We start from the raw sequence: 22,317 nt of genomic DNA, 5'->3' as shown, positions 1-22,317 counted from the left end.
CTCAAGGTGCGTGAGGAATGCAATCCAAATGGAAAGTGTGCTTCTGGGCACCAGGACCTCACTGGTGGGGGCCACTCTGCTGCCAGGTAGAGCCCTGGCTCCAGCAAGGGAAGAAACCATCACAGTATTCCACACTCTGAACATCCAACAAGTGCTTATTGGAAGCTGGGGAAACGTCACAGGAAGCTGGGTAGGCATCTGGACCCAATGACACCCACCTCCAGCGTTACTGGAGAAGAGAGATGGAGCCCGAGAGGCTGGTGGCTGGAAGGGCTCAGTTCTTTTCTCTGTCTTAGTCTGTTCCGGCTGCTATAACAGAACATCATAGACCGGGCAGCTTATAAACAATAGAAATTTATTTCTCACAGTTCTGGAGGCTGGGAAGTCTGAGACCAAGGCGCTGGCAGATTTGGTGTCTGGTGAGGGTCTGCTTCCTGGTTCACAGACACCATTTCACTGTCTCTTCACATGGCAGAAGGGCCGAGGGAGCTCCCTTTCTAAGGGCACTAATCCCACTCATGAGGCTCCACCATCAGGATCTAATCATCTCCCAAAGGCTCCACCTCCAATACCATCACACTGGGGATTACGTGTCAACTTAAGAATTTGTGGGGGACACAGACATCCAGTTTATAGCCACGTACTGTCTGGGACCAAGGCCTTGACAGCCCTGCTGCTACTGGGAAAAATCTCAAGAAAGAAAGAACTGCACAACTAGGAACTTCTTGACGTATGGTAACACGTGACTCAAAGTAACTACGAGGAATTCTTAGCAGAGTTAACAAATTTATTCATTCTTTTATTGATAATCTCTCTTTTATGTATACATATACATGCGTGTATGCGTGCACACACACGTACACCCGTGATATTTGGTTTCCTCACTTTTCAGAATCCTCTCCTACTCGCTGAAGCTTGGGGCTGCAGTGAAGGACTCAAGTATAGGCAAATGGAGGACATTCAATTGCAGAGGAGGACGGCGTCCCAGTGCACTCTTCGGGACACCCAGATAGACAGAAACCTTCAGTCTCTCCCAAGGAGGCACTTTGGGGACAACTTCTTCAAACACTGGGCCTTAGCATCTCTCCTCCAATGTCTCTGGACCTCAGACTCTAAGTACAGAATGACACACTTTCCTCTCCTATCGAAGGCCTGCCAGATTCTCATGCTCTCCCACTCCCACCTGCCACCCACCTCCCGCCCTGCTGTGGGTCCTCCACATCTCATACTCAATTCACTGTCATTGGACCACAGCTGGAGGGGAGGGCTCTCAGCTCCCAGTGCTTCCCGAGCTCAGGGGCCCACAGCCCAGGGGCTCAGCCAGGCAGCCCGAGGAGCTCCGCCATAGCTCTCCCAGTGACGGACTGCCCAAACGTGAGCTCCGGGTTTCCAAGTTTCCTCCTTGCTGGATGCTGTTAGGTTTCCCATCACACATTTCTATCCCGTCTCTTTCCAAAAATGATCTGAGGTGGCTTCTGGGTATGTTTGGCCCAGCCTTCTCCTCTGCAGGGCAACAGCTCATCATATTAAAGGAGTCCCAGGCCTTTGGGCTGATGTCTCCACTCCCAGCCTGGCCCACAAGGCCTTCCCCATTGGGGCTCTGACTCGTCTCCACCACACCTCCCTCCTTCTACTCCAGGATCAACTTGCAGGGCCCTGAGGGGCCCTGTTGCCACTCACCTGCCAGCCCTCACCAGATGTGCTCCGTGTCCTGGGACTGCCGCCTTCTCCAGCACAATCTCTTGGCCCAGGAAACTAGCTTCTCCTTCAGCTCACACATCACCTCCTCCAGGAATTTCTCCCTGGGCCAAGGGCCCCTTCTGGGTATTTTCATAGCCCTGGGCAGGCCTCCATTCAGCCTTTACATCTTGCATGACCAATCTCTGTTTACTGCCCCTTTCACTAGAGATGAAGCTCCTTGGTGGCCAGGGCCATGTTGGGTGCAATTTATCCTTGTTATCTCATATGCCCGGCATGTAGTACGTGCAAAATAAAGCTGAATGAATGAACGAATAAATGATGGAGACTTAGGGACACTCTGCCATTAGCTCCTGGGAATGGGCTCTGGATCCTTGTGGGGATGGAAGATGACCAGACGGTCACAGAAAGAAAAGTTAAAGGGATACCCTGGGATCAGAATCAAGATGTCTACATTTGAAAGGTATACATTTCACACATGAACATACATACATCTACAAACACACGTGTGCACCTGTGAACACACACATCCTTCTTTCAGCACTCTGGGTTTGGGGGACCCCTACGAGGCCGGCCTTTCCGGCTCCACACTGTCCCAGCCAGAGTTCTTCTGAAGCTCTTGGAAGAAAAGCTGTTGCTGGAGGCTTCTCAGGCTCTGCAGGTCCTCAGGAGAGAGGTGCTCGGCCGACTTCCCCAGGCCCTGCTCTTCCTCGTCCTCCATTTCCGTAAGTCCATCAGGGGGCTGCGGGGAGCTCCTGGAGATGTAGCCCTGGTCAGATTGCACCGACTGCCGCTGCTCCTCCTCGTAGGGCGTGTGTGGGTCTTTGTGGGCCACAGCCGGTCTCTCCCACCCACCCTGGGCCTGGCAGCTCAGACTCTGCTGGAAGAGGGAGAACATTAAGTCTTCAAGCTCCTCCCTTACATCCTCCGGGAGGTGGTCGGGTGATGCCGTTGGGGTGCTGCAGAGAGGGGGGTCCTCTGAGTCCACAGGGAGGAAGAGGACACTGTTCCGCTGAGGGCCACAGCCCTCCAGCAGCGGGCAGGCCTCATCGCCCTCCACCACGGCCAACCGGCTGGCTGCGCTGCTTCCAACAGCTCTGGGGACAGGTTCCACTGCCTGAGCTGGAGGGAGCTTCTCTACTGGGACCACTGCAGTTTGGAGCGTCTGGGCTGCCAGCTCCCCCTGGGGCTGAAGCTGAGGTTCCAGCCTTGACAGTCCTCTTCCTTCCTCGCCGACCAGCAGATCTACCACCAGGCAGCCCTCGGAGGCAGGTTCCCGCACCAGGGGCTTCTGCTTGACAATTCCTCCTCCCAGAGGCAGCAGTGGCTCTTCAAACACCTCTTCGTCCAGGGATGGGAGGTCCTGGTCATCTGCCAGGCAAAGGTTCTCACGATCAAACCAGTCAGGCCGCTGAGCCTGCCACTCCCGGAACCTCTCCACGGCTTCCTTGAGCTGCCAGCCGCTGGGGCTCTGCAGGTAGTTTTCACCTGTGAGCACCCCAACGCGGTGCATCCGGCCAGGTTCAAACATCTCCAGGTCCTGGATCCGGAAGTACACCTCCTCAAATCTGTCCATGAGTGCGTACCTGGGAGTGATGCTGAAGAGGTCGGGGATGTCACTCTCACTGCTGATGTCACTGAAGTAGCAGACGACGTAGGTGCCAAAGCTGGCTGGCTTCTTGAAGTCTGGTAGGATCATATTCATGGCCGCTGTGAAAAGGTCCCCAGCGGGCTTCCAGCGGTCACACCGAAGCTGGATGGTGGGTTCCTCCCAGCCGAGGATGGCCTGCCACTTGGCCTGCGTGCCTCGGGAGCACAGGATGATGATCTTGGAGTTGCTCTCTACCATTTCCTGCTTCTGGCGGCCCACCCAGGTCATGACCCCCACCTCTGAGATGACCTGTTCCTCCAGCAGGTCGAGGGCCACTTCGGTGCCGCAGACAGTGAGCAGGAACTGGGCGAACTTTAGGACCACGTCCACATAGAGGGGGTGGTCGGCAGAGTAGACAATCCAGACCTTCCTGGGCTTCAGTGGGGGGGGCGTCAGGCCAGCAGCAGGCAGGATATCTGAGGGAAACAAGGGGAGCCAAGCCCGCAGGCTCAGGTATGGGTCTGCGCGGAGCCTCACACCACAGCCCGAGGGCAGAGACCCCTGCTGGCCGCCAAGAGGGATCTGGGCCAGGCAGAGCTTGGCTCCCTCACCCAAGAAATGCAATGGGGCCTTCGAAGAAGCCAAATGTTGCTGTTTCGCCCATTTTGCTGCTGAAAAAAGAGTCTGGTGCCTTCAGGAAAAAGAATCTCTCTCCCTCACCTTCTTATCTGGCCTTTGGCCTTTAATTATCCTAATTAAAAAAGAAAAAAAGGCAAAAAAGCCTGCCTACAGAATAGCAATCTCTGTTATAGGGAGGACTTCTTTTCACAAAATATGGTACCTTTACCTTCCTTTCCTGGTCTAAGTGATTAAAAAAAATGTTATCCCAGCCTTGCCATTTGAGGTCCCCTCTGTTTGGGGTGCTAGACGGTGGGTCCTCTGAAGGCGAGGCCTCCTGAAGGGACTCAGGGTTATGTGCAGAAGGCGACCCAACCACAGAGCTCAGGAGACTCCACCCCGGACTTAAGAATACAAACACCAAACCCAGCCCAGCCAAACCAGGAAACACTGACCTGTGTTTTTGGTGTCATTACTGTATTTTTCATGACGAGACCCTGAAAGGAAAGAAATACATCAGAGTGGCTCTTTTGCAAGAGAAAAAGGGACTGGCTGACACAGGCATCTGATGGGAGCACTGCCCCACTGATATTAAAGGGTGAAGGACAGGGAGGGCTGCCCAAGGCAGTGGCTCGCAGACGCCTCTGGCCTCTGCAGGGAGACCCTACTGTGGAGTTACGCCGGTGTGGATCCCAGGTCTGCCACTGTGAGCTGTGTGATCTGGGAAAGTTACTAACGCCTCTGAAACTCAGTTTCTTCCTCTGTAAAATGGGTCTTTGTGTGGGGGATTTAACGAGATCATGTGTGCGAAGTGCCCGGTGCATTGTATGTACTCAGTCAGCTGGGGTCACAAGCATTCTGTGGCACTGACCCAGCCAGTTCCACGCTTCCCCCTCATTACAGTCCTGGTTCCTCCCGTCCCTGCAGTTTGGCCACCCGCAAGCTGACTCCCCACTTCAGGCAAAGCCCCTTCCCAGAAGTGACCCTGCAGGAGGCACAAATCTTTTTTTTTTGTGAGGAAGATCAGCCCTGAGCTAACGTCTGTTGCCAATCCTCCTCTTTTTGCTGAGGAAGATTGGCCCTGGGCTAACATCTGTGCCCATCTTCCCCTACTTTATATGGGACACCGCCATAGCATGGCTTAACAAGCAGTGCGTAGGTCTGGGCCCGGGATCCAAACTGAGAACCCCAGGTCACGAAGGCGGAGCGTGCGAACTTAACCACTACGCCACCGGGCTGGCCCCACCTCCTGGTATTTTTAAGGTGAGGAAAGGTAAGCAACTGCTCCCCTCAGAGATGCAAGAGTCAAGTCCTTGGGGATGCGGATGGGAGGAATGGGACGCACAGATGGCTGAGGACGACATGTAGAACCTCAATTTGCATCCCCACCTCCTGGGTCTTTTCCTAGAACTGTCAAAAGACAGTCAAATCACACGTGAGGTGTGTCCTTCCTCTCTTCACCCCGCCATGTGGGGCGCTTCGGGAAAAGGTCAGAGGTGCAGCAGTAGAAACTAAATAAAAAGCCCCGACACCCACAGAGAACTCCACAGTTTCTCGAGCCCTCACAGAGACGTGAGCGGATTTGACTCTCCCAGTAGTCCCCTGGGAAGGGCCCTCCCAACAGGTCTTCTCATGCCTGGTTTGGAGCTATTTCCACTGCACAATAATTAATAATGCTGAATACCTAATCCTGAGGAGCTGGCTACGTGTGGAAATGACCCCCCGGGTCACTGAGGAGACAGCCTAGGGTGGTGGAGGGGCAGGGAAGGCCCCTAACCTGAGGACCCATGTTCTCTCCTGCTTAGGGCCTGGCCACATACGGCTGGAGGGGAGAGGGAACTGCTATTTATTAACATCCACCAACAAGCCCTTCCTCGGCTCTATCATTTGATCCTCACCACAGCCCTGAGAGGGAGGCATTATTATCCCATCTTACAGAGAAGAAAACCAAACCCAAGGTTTGTTAAGCAATTTGCCTATGACTGCAAACCAGTGAGGCAGAGCTGGGATCCACACCCATGGGTTCCGGGTTGGCCCTGAGCCTTCTCTCTCACATCACGCTGTCCCTTGCTACTCTCCTTGACCTCACATGTACAAGTCTACGGGCTGCAGGATGGGGCCACTCAGGCTGCTCCACCTGCCTGGCTGATCATTCCTGATGCAGGGACACTCCACCCCAGCTCCTTCCAACCTGTTGATTTTAACAACAGTAGCTAAATATAATTGTGGCTAACATACATTGAGCAAGTATCAAGTGCAAAATTCATATGCATTATTTCACTTAATCCTTACAATTATTTTATGATGTGAGTATCATTATAATTTCCATTTTACTAGAGAGGAACCTGAGGCTCAGGGAATTAAGTAATTTGTCCAGATGGTAAGTGGTAGAGCTGGTATTTGGGCCCAGGTTCTGAGTTCTTGACAGCCGAGGTGTGGCCTAAGAAAGGTAATATCTGTACTTAGTATGAGACTAAAGGCTGGTATTGAAGGATGCCCTCCGGAGCACAGTCTCGCAGGGAACAGAGGGGGAAGAGGGGACAGGGAGGAGGAGGAGCAGGGGTAAAGCCCCAGGACCAGCCCCCCTACAGCCCCTGCTGCTTACCAGGGAGCCTCCAAGTCATGCAGACGATCAGCAGGATGACGGAAGCCACCAGCAGGATGGCAATGCCCGTGATGAACCCGTACACCCACAGTGGCATATCTGTGGCGAGCAGAACAGTGGGAGTGACGTGGCAGGGGAGGCCTGCTCTGCCACCCTGAGGTCCCCAGGTCCCACAGCCCGGCCATGGGCCATCCTCTCTGGCCCACACCATGGCACGCTGACGGTCTCACCCTCCCCTGGGCTGCGCCTTGGCTCAGCCTTGCCTGCCTGGCTCCATACAAGGCTGAGTCAGGGACTTCTCGTGTGGCCCCTGAGGACCGTTCCGAGGACTCCTGCAGCACTACGGGAAGGCGAACTGGGCTTACCTGGAATCGAGTCTGCAACGAGAACAAGGGAGAGAAGTATTCTTAATTATTAGCAGCAAGTACAGAACCATCACTGACATCCACTGAGGGCCTGCTGATGACCTTGGCCCTACCCCGAGCACTTCAGGTACTGGTTAAACTTAATGAAACTACTGATGTGAAACACCTGAGTTGTTGGTCTAATAAGAGATGCCCAACTCCCACTGGGGGCGCCAGAGCAACCTCTGTCGCTTTTCGATCAGCATCTGGCTGTAGCCGTATGTTAGACTGCGGACGGCTTCTGAAGGAGAAGTCTTCTGAAGGAGAAGCCGGCAGCAGTGCAGGGGAGGGAATGGGCTCAGGTCAGAACCCATGGCCCTGCCACTTCCTCAGTGTGTGATCTTGGACAAGTTATGTACCATCTCTGTGCTCAGTCTCCTCATCTATGAACCTGGGGGAAGGAACCTCCCTTCATGGTACTACGACTCACAATTTGTGAGAATTAAAAATCAACATGTTAAAGCCTTTGTTTAGTATGTGGTACAAAACTTTAACTCGATGATGATAACAATCCCCATTTTTCCACTCACAAATTTGAGGATTAGAAAGGTTAAGTACTTTGCCCAAGGCTACACAGCTAATGAAAGGCAGTCAAGAGTCCAACCCTCTGGTCTCTTTAAAGCCCCAAACTGTAGGCCTGAATAACTCCAAGTTTAATTAAACTCTGCTCCCACCCTTAGGACCACGTCACGGTTCACTCAAGCTGTTGACTGTCATCCACTCTCACGCCCAAGTATGTCCCAGGACAGCCACATGCTTCCTACCTGGAAGATCTGGGCTTTCTGGGCAGGGCACGGTCACGGAGTGTCTGAGGCAGTCGTTCAGACAGCTCCTGAAGAAGGGCTGGATCTGCGGGAGCGGGAAGAGTGGGCTGAGATGCGGGGAGACATGGGACACCCCCCCCCACTCCCACTGAGGCTTTCGTACTACGGGAGAGTAACAGACCCTAGTTGGCTACTCCAGGATCTCCAGCTCATCAGCAAGAGGGGGTCAAAGGACCCCTGCAAGGTGAGGCTGGAGGACGGGGCGGGACAAGGCAGATGAGGCCTTGTCAGGCAGGGAGTCCCAGACAGTAGCGGGCTGGGTCCTTGGAGAGAGCACGGGTCCCGCAGCTGCCCCCCTTCCCTCCCTGGCCCATCTAGCAGAAGCGCCACCTGTGCACACTCTCCCACCTGCACTTGGTGGCGGCAGCACCAATGAGAGTTGGGTAGGGTGAGCGTGACATTGGCCCGCTGGTGGAAATCCTCTGGTGTGGGCTGAGGAGAGAGGAGAGGACGAGTGAGGCTGGTCGGGTAAGAACCTGCTGTGTCCTGCTGAGGAAGCTGTGAGAACATTACCCCTGCTGTCCAGTGAGCCCTTGGCAAGCCACAGGGAGAAGTGCTCTCCAGGTTTTCTCTCCAGGACTCCGAGGCCCCAGGGCAGGGGCTGCTGTGACTCATGGACATATCTGGTGACTGGCATGCCCCTCTTTGCTTTGGCCGCCAGGGATCACGGAGACAACTCTGTGCTCACGTCCAGCAGCAGGGCACACATTTTCTGCACCAACCGCACCCTGGCTCCATCCTATTTCCTCACCTTTATTTCCCCTTCATCTTAATTTCCACATTTTTCAAATCCTCAAATCCTTTTTGGAATAAGTAGAATAAACCAAGCAAAACCAAAAGGCACATGTGTGTGGTGATGGACTGTAATTAGTCTTTGGGTGGTGAACATGATACAACCTATGCAGAAACAGAAGTATAATGATGTACACCTGAAATTTACACAATGTTATAAACCAATGTTACTGCAATAAAAAAAAAAAAAAAAGAGAGAACAGGAGAGAATGTGGAGTGGAGAAAGCAAGAAGGCCTGAGTGGGGGGCAGGTAGAGACCAACTCCAGCCCATCAGCTGTAGGATCAGCTGTAGGAGCAAGAGGACCCACTATACATCAGCCACACTGCAAGGAGAGGAGCAGAGCAGCCGCGGGGTCAGGACTGACCAAGCACAGCCCTGAGCACTGAGCTCCCGGCACCGCAGTGCTGTCAGGACGGTCAGGGAGACTGGAGGTGTGGAGAGGGGTCTGAGCTATGCCAGAGGGTTAAGAAGGCTGCATAGAGTCACCTTGGGTATATCCAATACATGATCGAAGCAGCTCTGGTTCTCCGTGTGTGGAAAACTGTTCAGCAGGATCTGGTAATGGGTAGACTCGTTCCACAGGGTGAAGCCCACCCGTAGCCGGTGGGCCTCTGGGGTCTCCACGGTGATGTTGGGATCCCACAGGCTGCCTGCTCAGGGCACAGACGGAGGCTGGGAGTTAGGAGAGGGCATGCGTGCATGCATGTGTGTGAGCACGTGCACACGTGTGCATGTATGTGTGTGTGCGACCAGGCAAAGCCCGCCCCAGCTGCAGTTACCTGAGCTCACGCACGGCGTGGTTATCTTCATCCTGGGGTCCATGCAGTCTGCGGCCCAGAAAAAAGTGCAACCATTAAGCGTCTGCCTTAGAAACTTGGCTTTTCCAGATCCTGACACCAGGGATAACCGTCTTTTCCCTTCTGGGGAGCCTGCTCACAGATGGCCCCTTCAAAGCAAGCTCCAGGACTGGACCGCTGCTGCTGGCCAGAGGTCCCACAGAATTGAAGGCTGACCTGGTTGTCTCATCTCTCCTCTCTCAGGGAACTTTCTAAATTCAAGTGTATTTCTCCTGAGCTTGCTTTGGGTGACCAAGGGTCTTGGTCCAGTCCCTTCTCTCCTCACCACGGCTTCCTCTCCAGGGTTGCCTCTGCCTTTTCACGGGGGGAGTACTTTGTTCTTCCATGGCAGTGTTTCTCAAACTTTGTGTGCATCATCATCAGTAGTTTCTGATTCAGTAGCTTGGGGTGGGTCCTGAGAATCTGCATTTCTAACAAGTTCCCAGGTAATTCGATGATGCCGCTGGTCCGGGAACTACCTTGAGGACCACCTGCTCTACAGTTATCTTCTTGATCCCCCTTCCCCAATTTCCTTGACTCTAATGTTTTCACTTGGGTTTAAGAAGACACATGACAGGTATGAATCACTGTGGAATGACAGGGACTGAGTCAGTCTACTTTAGGAACAGGGGAGGGAACTGGGGAGATTTGCTTACACAACAAATACTTATATAGCACCTACTATGTGCCAGGCACTGTTTGAGAAACTGGAGATCCAGTGCTGAATAAGACACAGTCCCTGCCCTCCAGAGATTACATTCCAGTAGAAAAGACCAAGAACAAACAGCATAACAATGTCATAATTATATCATGACAGTACAATGTCAGGAAGTGATGAGGAACATGAAGGAAAATACAGCAGGGTGAGCAGACGGTGTGGGTGCATGTGCACGGATGCACATGTATAGGGGCTGGTCCAGGGATGAAGAAGGCCATCATCATCCTTAACAAGCACTTCCTCGTCACCACAGGCAAGGCAACGTGTGAGGTTCTGGAGACTGCATGAACAGCTATGAGACCCAGACCCTGCCCTCAATGGGGCTGGGGTTCCAGATGTGGTTGGCTTTGAACAATGAGAAATATTGTAGGTTGTGGCTGAGACTCTCGGAAGGACAGAGAAACAGAAGGTGCACACACACAAAAAATGTTTTAGAAGGTAAACCTGGCAGTACTCACAGGCAGGATGGATTAGCGGGGGAAGAGGAGATGGCATCATACATGGGATGGTGTTAGATAAATGCAGGTAGGATGTGGTGTAAAGAGTGAAGAACAAGGTGATGGAAGCTGGAACTAGACTGGGAGCAGGGTTACAACTCTTCCGAGAGTGGCTTGTCTTCCTGGTACTTTCTGGGCAGATAGAGGGAGGGATTCCAGCTGCCATAAACCACTGGGGTCTTAGACCAACATCCACTCTCGGTGCCAACAGAGAACAGGCTGCGCCCTTAGGGAACAGATGCTGCAGCCACACACCATAGAGCTCCCCGTCCCTGGCGTCTGTTTGCTCTGTGGGTACCATGCACAAGGGCAGCCACCGTCCAGCTGAGCAGGGGCAGATGTCTGAGCCACCTGCTGGTTTCTCCTGCAGAGCCAAGTGGTGGAGGCAGAGGCTTGGGAGGGTGCTCTTACCAGGCACAAGGAAGTTCCTGGACTGGTGGTTTGGGTCCCCGTCAGGGATGGGCTTGGGCAGGTGATGAACAGTCACCTCATACTCCTGGCCAGGTTCCACCACAAAGTGACTGAAGGTAAAACGCCACTGAAGAGAAGGAGGAAGGGGAGGTTGGACAGGCCACACACACTTCTCACCCATCTGTGTCCCCCAATCCCACCCCCACCTGCCCCGAAAGATCAGTCAAAATTAAGAAGAAAACAACAATCACAAGAGCCAAAATCAGAGGCATCTGTAACTTTGTTTCCTCTGGTCTTTCCTGTCTATTTAAAAAAACCCAGGCCTGGCCTCCGCAGTAGATAGCAGTGTCATATGCAAAAGAATCTGGGGAAAGCTGAAATAGTCCTCCTCCCCCACCAGTCCCCTCAAACCCCAGAACGGTGGTGTGAGAGAGCCGGGCCAGAGCACTGGGGGCTATTGGGAGAGCTGGCATGCAAGATGCAGCTAAGAACTATTTGTTAAATGACTTCCTCCTTAAGTGGGAAAGCCAGGGATCTCTTGAGAATGTTCTGGAGCACAAAAGTGCAAAGGGAGGGCTACAGACAGCTCCACTCATCCTTGTGCAGATGTATTCTGGATGGTGCAGATTACAGATACTGACTTTGCTGCTGTTTTTTTTTTTTTTTTTGGCTGAGGAAGATTGGCCCTGAGCTAACATCTGTGCCCATCTTTCTCTACTTTGTCTACGGGACGCCACCATAGCATGGCTTGATGGTGGTGCATAGGTCTGTGCCCAGGATCTGAACCTGCAAACCCCAGGCCACCGAAGTGGAGCGTGCGCACTTAACCACTATGCCACCAGGCCGGCCCCCTGACCTTGCTTCTAAGTAGACCTAGGCGACTGGTCCTCACCATCCACCTAGCAGTCAGGTTTGTGGGTCTGGATTAAACATGGGAGAGGGGATCTCTCTTCGCTGCTGTGTTTGTGGGAGATCTGCAAATGGCCACTTTTTGCTGATTTAAACTAGCAGTTTGCAAACGAGTTTGCATCAGAATCACTTGGTGGGCTTGTTAAACACCCTCAGAGTTTCTGATTCAGGAAGTCTGGGGTGGGGCCCCAGAATCTGCATTTCTAACAAGTTCCCAGGGGATGCTGGTGCTGCTGGTCCTGGGACTACACTTTGAGAACCACTGCTTTAAACAAACTACAGGAGAATCAACATTTTACCATCTGGCTGTGGGCAACAAGATGAGCTGAAACTGCTGCGGAACTCACTCGATGTGCCCCACCCACAGACGTTCTCGGGTCTGTACAACGTTTTTCCTTACTGGAGGCAGGCCCCAGATTAATCTCAGTTTCGGATAAAGGTGGAGGGAGGGCTGTGGAAGTTGTCTTCCCATTCAACTTCCTTTACAATGAATAGGTAGGTAAGGTTGGAAGGAGCAGGGGGAGGCGTGTCTGGGAAGATTTCAAAACATGCCCTGCTCCTATCATCAGATGAACACAACCTGCTCTGGAGCTGGATTCTTACCCGCTTGTGATGATGCCTCAGTGTGGACAGAAATTCAAACTTGACACACAAACGTTCATTGGTGTTCAGCTGCAGGATAGATAACTCTGCACCCTCCAGGTAAAGGATGCTAGCTGAAGGTCAGAGGGAGGAGAGGAGATAAACAGATGCAGATCAAGGAAGACAAACTGCTGGGTGTGCCACTTCCCTGTCTGTTATGCTTGCTCACTCTTAAAAGAAAATCTGTCCATCTTACTCAACCCTCCACTTCCTGTTCCTTCCAGCTCACTCTTGGGCCTGAGTACCTACTGCCTTGCAGACACCTCCCAGCTGGACAAGGACCACTGATACTTGACACTGGGTAAAGGCAAACGCTTTGCAAGTTTGAGGCCAGGGCCTCAGCAGCATGGCGTGTCAAACACAGCCATGCCCATCCTTGGATGGTGGTCACAATCAGTAGGAGCTGGGGACTTACAGAGAACTCCCCCAGGCCCTGTTCACATGTCTGGGGCGCACTCTCATTAACCCAAATCTTCCTAATTCTGCAATACGACTCTCTATCCCCAAGAAGCTTCAGGAAGGGTGTTTTAAGAAGTGCCAGCCCTTAAATTAAGGGGAAAAGCAGGCTGGCAAATGTGTTACCATTTTTCCAGTAAATATTTGGTACTGAAGTCAGAGAATTAACCACTTGACTTTTTTTTTTCCCCAGGGTGATAAAGATTTTAGGCTGAAGGGAGGCCTTTCATGAAGGATGGTGGGATAAGATATCATCGTGGGTTAACGTCTAAAACACTGAAAAAGTATTCACTGCATGAAATGATGGCTCCTTTCAGCACTAAACTTGGGCCCTTATGTCTGAGCACAGGACTAGGAGCCCAATTCTGAGTCTGATGGGAGAGCTGAGTGTCTAGTCTATGGATTCACCTGGCAGACTCTTCTAGGGCCCCGTTGACATGCCCACTCACCGTCTGTCTGCAGTGTCCATTCAATGTGAATCACAGGGACTAGGTCTCCTTGCTGGGTGTGGGCAAAGTGCAGCTGGATCTGGATGTCTTTTGGGGATGAGGGGGTCAGGTTTGGAGGGTGGATCCAGCTGTCATCCAGGCAGGTGCCTGGGAGCCAGGAAAAGGAGAAATCAGAGACTTGCATGCTTTGCAAGAAGCAGAAGAAACTGCAAGAGACTGAAGCGCACAGACAAGATGCCCAGCAGTGGGTAGAGAGAGCCGGAACTTGAACAGTCAGGGGCCTGGGACCCTTGGTGCATTCTCAGTTTCACTGCCCTGCCTCCTCTTGTCTAATGCTCGTCTAGGGTCATTGCAAAGTGCTGAAGTCTAAAGGGCATTTTAGGAGAGAGGACAAAGCACACCACTTGGTTGCGAGATGAGGCAGCGGTTGGAAATGGGAGCACAGGAGGGATGGGGTGACGACAGAATTGCTTTATTTTCATATGCCAGGGGTCCCTAATTAGCACAGACACTTGAAATATGTGCTTCCTTCTCGAATCAAAACAAAATCAACACCATAGCTGTCTCTCTCTTTCCAGTGACAAGCTCTGGCAAATGAAATTGTATTACAGATACACAAGGGCAGCACCCTGGAGGGTACTTTCACAATCCCCATCACAATTCTGTTTCTCACTTCCTGACTTTTGCATAACGAAGAGGCTTGGGAGGAAGCACAGGTGCACGCACTCTAGACTCTCAAGGACCCCTCCCGCTGCAGGCTGTAACCCTCACCCTACACCAGAAGCGGAGCAGCAGCACTTCTGTCAGGGAGCAGCACGAGGTGAGCACCCGATGAACAGAGCAACAAGAGGAACACAAACAGATGACTTACTATTCTTGACTGTGCAGTTCAGCCCCTGTGGGAAAAAGGAAGAGGTCATTACAGTGTGAAAAAACTTGAATTCATAGGCCAGGCTCCAGACGCTCTCCCCGGCTCATTCTCCAGAATGAAATGCAGAGCCCTCCCTTCTCACTTTTGGGGGCACTCTCGGCGCGGGGACCACATTCTCCTCACACAGGAGGAGAGGCAGGTATGGTTGGTGACAAAATGGAACTGGTACTTTCAGAGTAACTGTTATGAGCTGGAAACCTTCCAACTTGAAAAGACACAGAGAGGGTTCCCTTGGGGCACCGGCCTGAAGAGGCCTCTAAATCTCTAGGGGCTTCCAGCCTTTGGTCTGGGTAACAGTGCTGTGAGAGGGGACAAAAACTACAGTCCCTGTCATAGGACCAGTTAGGAAGCTCACTGAGTCCCTACAAACCCCTAGGGAAAGTGTGCCAGACTGTTCCGGGTGATTTATAGATATTATCTCCCTAATCTTCACAGCACACCTACAATGAAGTACCCTTAGCTCCATTTTATAAATGAGGGAACTGAAGTACCAATATTATGTTATATTGCCTCCCAGTCTGGCAACATGTGTTGACTCTCTAACCCAGAGGAGACCCTGAAGGCCAAATGCAGAAGCCCCAGTTACAGACAGGAGGGAAATGGCATCACTGGGCTTAAGTTGGGCCCGCTGACTCTGCTCTGGACACACACACACACACACGCCCTGGAGGTGTCGCCTCACCACCACTCCCAGCTGACCGACTTTAGCTAACATGGCCAAGCCTCCATTTCTTCAATTGTAAAATCAGAATAACCGGAACACCAACTTCATAGCATTGTTGAGAATTAAATGATACAAATGGAAATAAAGATCATGGGCCAGGGGGTGGACTGATAGCGATGGTGGTGTGGCTGTACGGAGCCTTTCACTTTTCACATCTAATATATCTGTATTACAAAAAATTTCAAACAATGGGGATGTATTCATGTTTTACACAATTAAATGAAACAATACAGTGTTCAGCAGGCAGCTCACTAGAAGCCGTAAGAGAACCATGATGAGGAATTTTGCTGGCTGCAGGGCCCAGAGAACCATCGCAATGCCTGCTAAATGAGACAGTATTTGTCCAGTGTCTGGCACATAATGGCAGCTCTTTAATTACTGGCTCCCCTTCTTTAGAGCTTGGCATACAGTAAGCACTCAATAAATGGAAGCTAGTATTATAAGGGGTGACCTCCATACTTTCCGATTTGGCAGTGGAGCAAGGGACGAACTCAGGCTCAGGTGTTTCCAGCTATCTTTTTTTTTTTTTAAAGATTTATTTATTTATTTTCCCCCCAAAGCCCCAATAGATAGTTGTATGTCATAGTTGCACAGCCTTCTAGTTGCCGTATGTGGGATGCAGCCTCAGCGTGGCTGGAGAAGCGGTGCGCCGGTGTGCGCCCGGGATCCGAACCCGGGCCGCCAGCATCAGAGAGCACGCACTTAACCGCTAAGCCACAGGGCCAGCCCGTTTCCAGCTATCTTAACTGGCAAATGGACCAAACACGTCCTGTGGGGCAGAAAGTCCGATGTTGAAGCAGACCAGAAATACGATTTTAAGGACAATAGAGAGATGTGGTATATGCCTGTAAATAGGGTCTTGGGGTCAGCACCTGACTTTCTAAGAGGGAGCAGAGAGGCAGGACTAAAGATGGGAAGGAGAAGACCCTATGGCACCAGGGGTCATTCACAAAGTGGATGTAGGGACAGTATCCTGGAGCATGCTCAGGACCAAGTCTAAACATGCCACTTCGTCCTTATCCTCCCTTTCTGGGACACCAGTTCATATGCTCTCAGGGTCCAGATTTTCTGTATCCTGTCCAGCTCCTGGTGATTTATTCTCACTTAGGGCCATCACAGCCCTGCTAGGCATTCATCACATGTTCAACACAAAATCTACCTAGCTGCCTCTGCTCACTCTAACGAGCATCACTCTCCTGAATGGTGAGTAGACTATCACTCCTGAACACTCTCATTTCCTCTCCCACTTGAAACACCTAGGCCCGGGGCACAGATAACAGGAAACTGGTTCTTTCACCTTGAGATGGGGAGCTCTTCCAGAAAAGGAAAACAGATACCCATTTTGGGCAACTCCCTAGCATCCACTGGTAGCTACTCAAAAACCACCGCAACACGATGTGCGTGATGAAAGGCTCTTGTCTTCGCGTAGACCAAGAGGAAGTTCGGAGGGTTCGAAAATGCAGTCAGTTGATTAACAATGATGCTGGTGGGTGTCCTCCTCTAATTCCTGTGATTGATGGAACAGCCTGCTATGTCACCATTTAGTACTGTTTTTGGTCTTGGTTTTTGATAGTCATTGTACATAAATGTTTTCCTTCTACTACTATTTTGCTTAAAGATTTTTATTAAAACACTTCTGAACCTTATCAAATACCTCTTTAGCATTTATTTACATTATATAACTTCATAGATTTTTCTCCTTTAATTTACTGATGTAATGAATTATGTTGATAAATTTGCTGATAATGGACCAACTTTGCACTCTTGCAATAAATCCTACTTGGTTATGGTGCATTATTCTAGTGTATTCTGCTAGATTAAATTTGCTAATATTTTATATAGAATTGTTTGTATTTATATTCATAACTGAGGTTGGTCCATAGTTTTCTCTTTTTGTATACATTTATCAAGTTTTAGAATTAAGCTTATGCTAGCTTTAAAAATGGTTAACTCCCTCTTTTTCTGTGGTACTGAATGCCCATCAATAGGGAAAGGCTGAATATTGTGAGATCTAGTTTAAATCTGAAGGTCCATCAAAACAGAAATGGCGAGGGGCCGGCCCCATGGCTTTGCGGTTGAGTGCGCACACTCCGCTGCTAGCGGCCCAGGTTCGGATCCCGGGCGCGCACCAACGCACCGCTTCTCCGGCCATGCTGAGGCCGCATCCCACATACAGCAACTAGAAGGATGTGCAACTATGACATACAACTATCTACTGGGGCTTTGGGGAAAAAAAAAGGAGGAGGATTGGCAATAGATGTTAGCTCAGAGCCAGTCTTCCTCAGCAAAAAGAGGAGGATTAGCATGGATGTTAGCTCAGGGCTGATCTTCCTCACAAAAAAAACCAAAAAACAAAAAAAACCCCTGACAACCCAAGAATAACAATAAAAGTACATTTAGAAATATGGAGGCAAATGCCAGAAGAAACATCTATGAGAATAATAATGTGATGGTCTTTGGGAAACAGTTTTAGGGAGTGGTGGGGGTGGGACAGGGACCTGCTGTTTTTTGTTTTAAACATCTCAGTACCATTTTTAAAGGATCACCATGTTACCTTGATAAGGACTGATTAAAAGATAGAATTTTACCTATGATGTTACTCCAAACAAATGACAGGATTGAAAAGTGAGATAAACAAATGAAAACATTAATTTGTTTAGGGGAAGGAATAGTGGACCTGTTTTCCTTAAAATTTAATTTCTATATAGAATTTACACTAAAGTAATGTTTTTAACAATGTAAAAAATACATTCAGGGTCTTTGGATACTACTAAGCCAGATCGTGTTTTATTTCCCTCCGACAAATCATCGCCGATTTCTTTACTTCAAACGCCCATTTTTTATTTTTTCATTTTTATAATTTTTTCAATTTTCCCCCCCAAGCCCCAGTAGATAGTTGTATGTCATAGCTGCACATCCTTCTAGTTGCTGTATGTGGGACGCGGCCTCAGCATGGCCAGAAAAGCGGTGCGTCGGTGTACACCCGGGTCCGAACCCAGGCCGCCAGCAGCAGAGCGCGCGCACTTAACCACTAAGGCACGAGGCCGGCCCTCAAATGCCCATTTTTTAAAAACAGCAGGATCAGAATATTATTTATGAGCTCCCTGCTTGTGAATGGCAGTATGTTAGGCCTCCTGCCGAAATCTGAGAGGGAGAATGTTCATGACGATGAGGATGACGACGACAGTAGCAGCTAATACTTACTGAGCCCTTCTTTTGTGGCAGGCAGCACATTGAGCACTCCGTCTTTAATACTTTAATATCTCATTTAATCTTTACAACAGTCCTATGAGGTAAGCGCCACTGTCTCATTTCTACTGATGAAAACCTGAGGCACAGGGAGGTCAGCTAAGCAGTCCGTGGTCCCACAGAGCCGACAAAACCCATGCAGTTTTGCTCTGAACCCACGTTCTTAATCACTGCTATACTGTCTCCCTAAATAAAATAGTGAGGCCGAGAGTCTCTGTCCATAGCGGTGAAGATTAAAAGAAATAAAAGACTATATTCAACTCTGTGCTTTCAAAGAACCTCACCAAGTGCCTGGTAAGAAAAAGTGGGCTCTGAAGTCACATACAGAGCCCCACGCTCTCACAGGCTGTGTGGCCTCGGGCCCTCACCCAGCCTCTCTAAGACAGGTTAATCATGCCAGCCTGGCAGGCTGTGTGAGCGCTGACTGAAGTCACACGCCTTAACCCCACACAGGGCCTGCACAAAGCTGCAGGCGATTGTTAGCGCCCTTGCCCCGTTCAACGCCACACACCCCTGGGCCGGCGCCTGCACACTGCTGGCACATTATCTGCTCTCTCCATACCCCGGGAGGTGAGGGTCGCCTCCTCTTACAGACAAGAACACTGGCTCAGGGCGGTGGAGGGCCTGACCCAGGGCTGCAGGGTGGGTGAGGGGGGAAGCTCGACCCAGAGCCCAGGTCTTCTGACTCTCAGTCGAGTGTCCTCTGCCCTGCACTGCCTTGCTGCCTGCTTCTGGTGGCTGATGCTATCTGATGTCACACAGTCTCCAGACAGACGGCTAGCAATGAGCAGTCAGGGCGAGAAGTCGGGAATGTGCCAAGGAGCCTGTTAACTTTGCTGGTTCCTCTGCCAGCAGTGACCCCAGCCCTGACGGGCCGCATGCCTACAGCACACAAGACGTCCACATCACACAACTTTTTACACTCTGGAAGGTGGCATGGCCGAAAGCTTCTGGCAACCAGAAGATAAGGGTGAAACCAAACAGCTGTTCTACAAGTAAAAACCACAAGTGCTCAGGAAAATAAGAATTTGTAACGCCATACACCTCCTGTCTATAAAATTGTGTGTTAACACTCACTGACCAACTCCCAGTGGCTGTCTTTCCTCATTGGCTCTCCTCTGGGCTGGCAGCAGGGGAAGGGCCGACCAGAAGACTGACCAGGGAGATGCAATTATGGTTTCTCCAGCTCAATTTCTGTGGGGAACGCACACTCATCTGGGCTTTGAGGTGCTAAATCTGGGCAGCCGGAAACAGTGCTATGCCTGCTCTCAGTTTATCACTGCTTTCCAAGCAGAGCTAATCATTCATTCATTCCTTTGTTCTTTCAACCCACAAATATTCACGAAGGCTCCGCACCTGTGCTTGCAGCACTGGGCTAGGAACAGAGCAGGCATGTGCAAGGCTCCTCTCTGTCTCAGGAGACAGCCACTGAGAGCTAGAGCCAGCCCAGCTTTGGACAGACATTTATATTCTGGAAAGTGGTACAGCCCACCTTGAGATGGCTCATCTAGCCCTTTCACTGCGGGAATGAGGAAACCCAGGCACTGGCAGCCTGAATTGGCCAAAGTTGAAGGGATTGTAAGGGGTGAAGTCAGGATGCAAATCTAGGTCCTCTGAGGCCAAGTCTGTAGCTTTTCTTCCCTCACTACATCGTGTTGCATCCCCTAAAACACCAGCAGGGGGAGAGAACTCTGAAGGGTGTGGTTTCTTTCTAAAAAGACTAGTCAGTGAAGCAGGGAAGCTGTTGAGTTGCCTGTGAGCCAGGCGTATGCAGAGGCAAGTGGGAGGAAGGAAGAGCAGGGAGACGGTAGACACATCTGGCCAACAGGATCTCTCCCTAGCCCGCTCTGGAATCCTGCCCCTGCCCTGCTCCTGACTTTGAGTAGCTTCCCACTGAACAATTAAAGGCAAATCCTGTTAGCCCACCCTTCATGCATGCCACAATGGAGTCCCTACCTCCCTTTCTAGCTTCTTCTCTTACTTTCCTGCCACACAGACCTCCACTCCAGCCACACACCTTATCTTGCCCAACCAAGGGCCTTGGCTCAGTCCCTTTCCACCACCTGGAATGCTCCACGACCTCTGTTTTCGAGGCGCCCACCACCCCTTGGGGCTGCCCAATATCTTCTCTGTCATGAGGGACACCCAACTGGAAGACATTTTTTTTTTGCCTGGAATTCTGTACACACACTTGTTGTACAAAGAGCACTTGCCACAGGCTGCCTTGCACCACAGTGACCTATCTTCAAGCCTTCTTCCCTCCTGGATGATTTAAGTCCCCGGATGTTAGGGGGCCGGGCACGGTTCTTTATAGTTTCAGTTTCTAGCAACAGTACCTTGTATTTTGCAGGCACCGGGAAAATGGCCATCAAAAAATGAAGCCCGAATCCTAGATGGTAGAATACTTATATGGCAAGTCTGCAGGAAGGATCTGCTGAGCATATGTCCCCTGCTCTTCCCAATAGTGGGAGTCACAAGGTCATTTCCCAACATCATTCACATTAAAAAACAAAAAATTCTGCTAAACAGTCATTCACTCTCCACCCTCTTTTGGTAAATAGTCCATAAAATTAGATAAGGAGAAATATCTCTTTGGTTGTTTCACATCCTCTGACTCAAATACTGAGCATTATTCCTTAGGGTCGGTGGTGGTGGAGGGGAGGGGGATGAGAAAACCAGAGAGAAAGTGGAGGAAAGAGAGGACCGCTTAGATGGGAGAGGCTGTGGAGGCGGGCACAGCGTTTTGCTGTTTCTTTTTTTTTCTTCTTAAGATGGTCCTCCACAACAACGCCACTGCCCGACATGTGGGTGTGTCACTTCCTGTGGGCACAGCGGGGGTACGACTTGACAGATACAGAGCAGCCCTTATCCCAGATGCGGGTGGTGGTGGTGGAACTGGAGGGGTTGGTGTCTTCATCATCTGCCCCATCCCAGGGCTTCGCCCCTCTGGGGAGGTGTCACCGAGCTGTCCCGAGTCTGCGACCGCCCTCGGCCGCCCTCCGCGCAACTGTCCCTGGAAGGCTCCAGGCCACGTCTCACCGCTCAGGCCCCTCGGCCCTGCAGGCCGCCCGGCTCGCGCTCGCGGCTCTACGACCGCAGGGTTCCTCCCGGGGGAGCGGGGCTGAGATCCACTGGGGCCCCCACCTTCCACAGAGCGCCCCCTGACCGTCTGCCGTGCGCCTGCGGCCTCCTTTCAAGGGGAGGCTTCCGGGGTCCGCGTCGGCCTCCCGGACTCGCCGGGGCACGGCGGGGGATCTGCAGGGTGCGCGGCGTGCAGGCCGGTCCCGTCTTGCCTGGTTCCTCCGATGGCCCCTTACCACCCCCTTTCCAACCAGCCCTGTCCCGCCTCTTTGGCCGGGCCCTGCGCCTCGGTCACCTTCCCCAAACTGTGGGGCGACGGCGGAGGTGTCACTCCCGGCTCCCGCCCAGGACGCCAGTTCAGGTTGTGCAACACGCGCAGCGCGATCGTTTTTCCCCGCAAACTCCCTCTCCTCCGGGTCCACCCCGCAACTCCCGCCGCTCCGACTGTCGTCCCCAGTGCCCCCAGCTCTTTGTGCCCAAGCCTGGGACCCCCAGCGCAGACTTCCTGCCTGCCCTGCTCGGGACACCTGAGCCCCGGCCGCCGGCCCCCAGCGCCCCCCGCCCCTGCGGCCGCAACGTCCTCGCGGCGCCAGCGCCTCCGGGACGCGTCGAGGTCTCACCTGCTGGGAGCAGACGGGCGCCGGGTGGTTCAGGAGCCGCGGGGAGGCGCGACCCGGGGCCAGCCCGCTCAGGAGCAGGAGCAGCAGCCCCGGCGGGGGCCCCGGGAAGACGGGCGGCCAGCGGCGCGGAGCACCCATTGCCCCAGCACCTTGGTGGAGGGCTCGCGGCCCGGGCGGGGGGCGCAGCGAGGGCACGCCCGACTTCCCCTCGGCCGAGACGTCCCGCCTTGGTTCGCCCTCGCCCGCTTCCGGCTTCCAGC

At 52.0% G+C, this 22,317-nt stretch overlaps 1 protein-coding gene across 1 annotated transcript; it reads right to left on the bottom strand.

Moving 5' to 3' along the window:
* Window positions 1-778: 778 nt before the first annotated feature.
* Window positions 779-22,286, bottom strand: IL17RA (interleukin 17 receptor A). The gene is made up of 13 exons (XM_087442976.1): window positions 22,058-22,286; window positions 14,324-14,348; window positions 13,453-13,599; window positions 12,509-12,621; window positions 10,997-11,123; window positions 9,314-9,361; window positions 9,021-9,184; window positions 8,089-8,172; window positions 7,681-7,765; window positions 6,878-6,889; window positions 6,513-6,611; window positions 4,363-4,404; window positions 779-3,765 (listed from the first exon to the last, which is right to left on the bottom strand). Exons 1-13 carry the CDS (start codon window positions 22,193-22,195, stop codon window positions 2,261-2,263), a joined length of 2,589 nt encoding a protein of 862 aa, XP_087299102.1. The 5' UTR covers window positions 22,196-22,286; the 3' UTR covers window positions 779-2,260.
* Window positions 22,287-22,317: the final 31 nt, after the last annotated feature.

The sequence above is a fragment of the Ceratotherium simum genome, chromosome 17 (assembly GCF_057802395.1).
Source record: "Ceratotherium simum simum isolate JZ-2026a chromosome 17, ASM5780239v1, whole genome shotgun sequence".
NCBI lineage: Eukaryota > Metazoa > Chordata > Mammalia > Perissodactyla > Rhinocerotidae > Ceratotherium > Ceratotherium simum.
This window is presented reverse-complemented; position numbering and strand designations above follow the sequence as displayed.

Coding starts and splice junctions, on each gene's coding strand:
- IL17RA (XM_087442976.1), bottom strand. CDS start 22,195: ATGGGTGCTCCGCGCCGCTGGCCGCCCGTCTTCCCGGGGCCCCCGCCG. Junction 12,622..13,452: donor ATGGACACTGCAGACAGACG/GTGAGTGGGCAT, acceptor TCTGACCTTCAG/CTAGCATCCTTTACCTGGAG. Junction 4,405..6,512: donor CATGACTTGGAGGCTCCCTG/GTAAGCAGCAGG, acceptor CTTTCCTTTCAG/GGTCTCGTCATGAAAAATAC.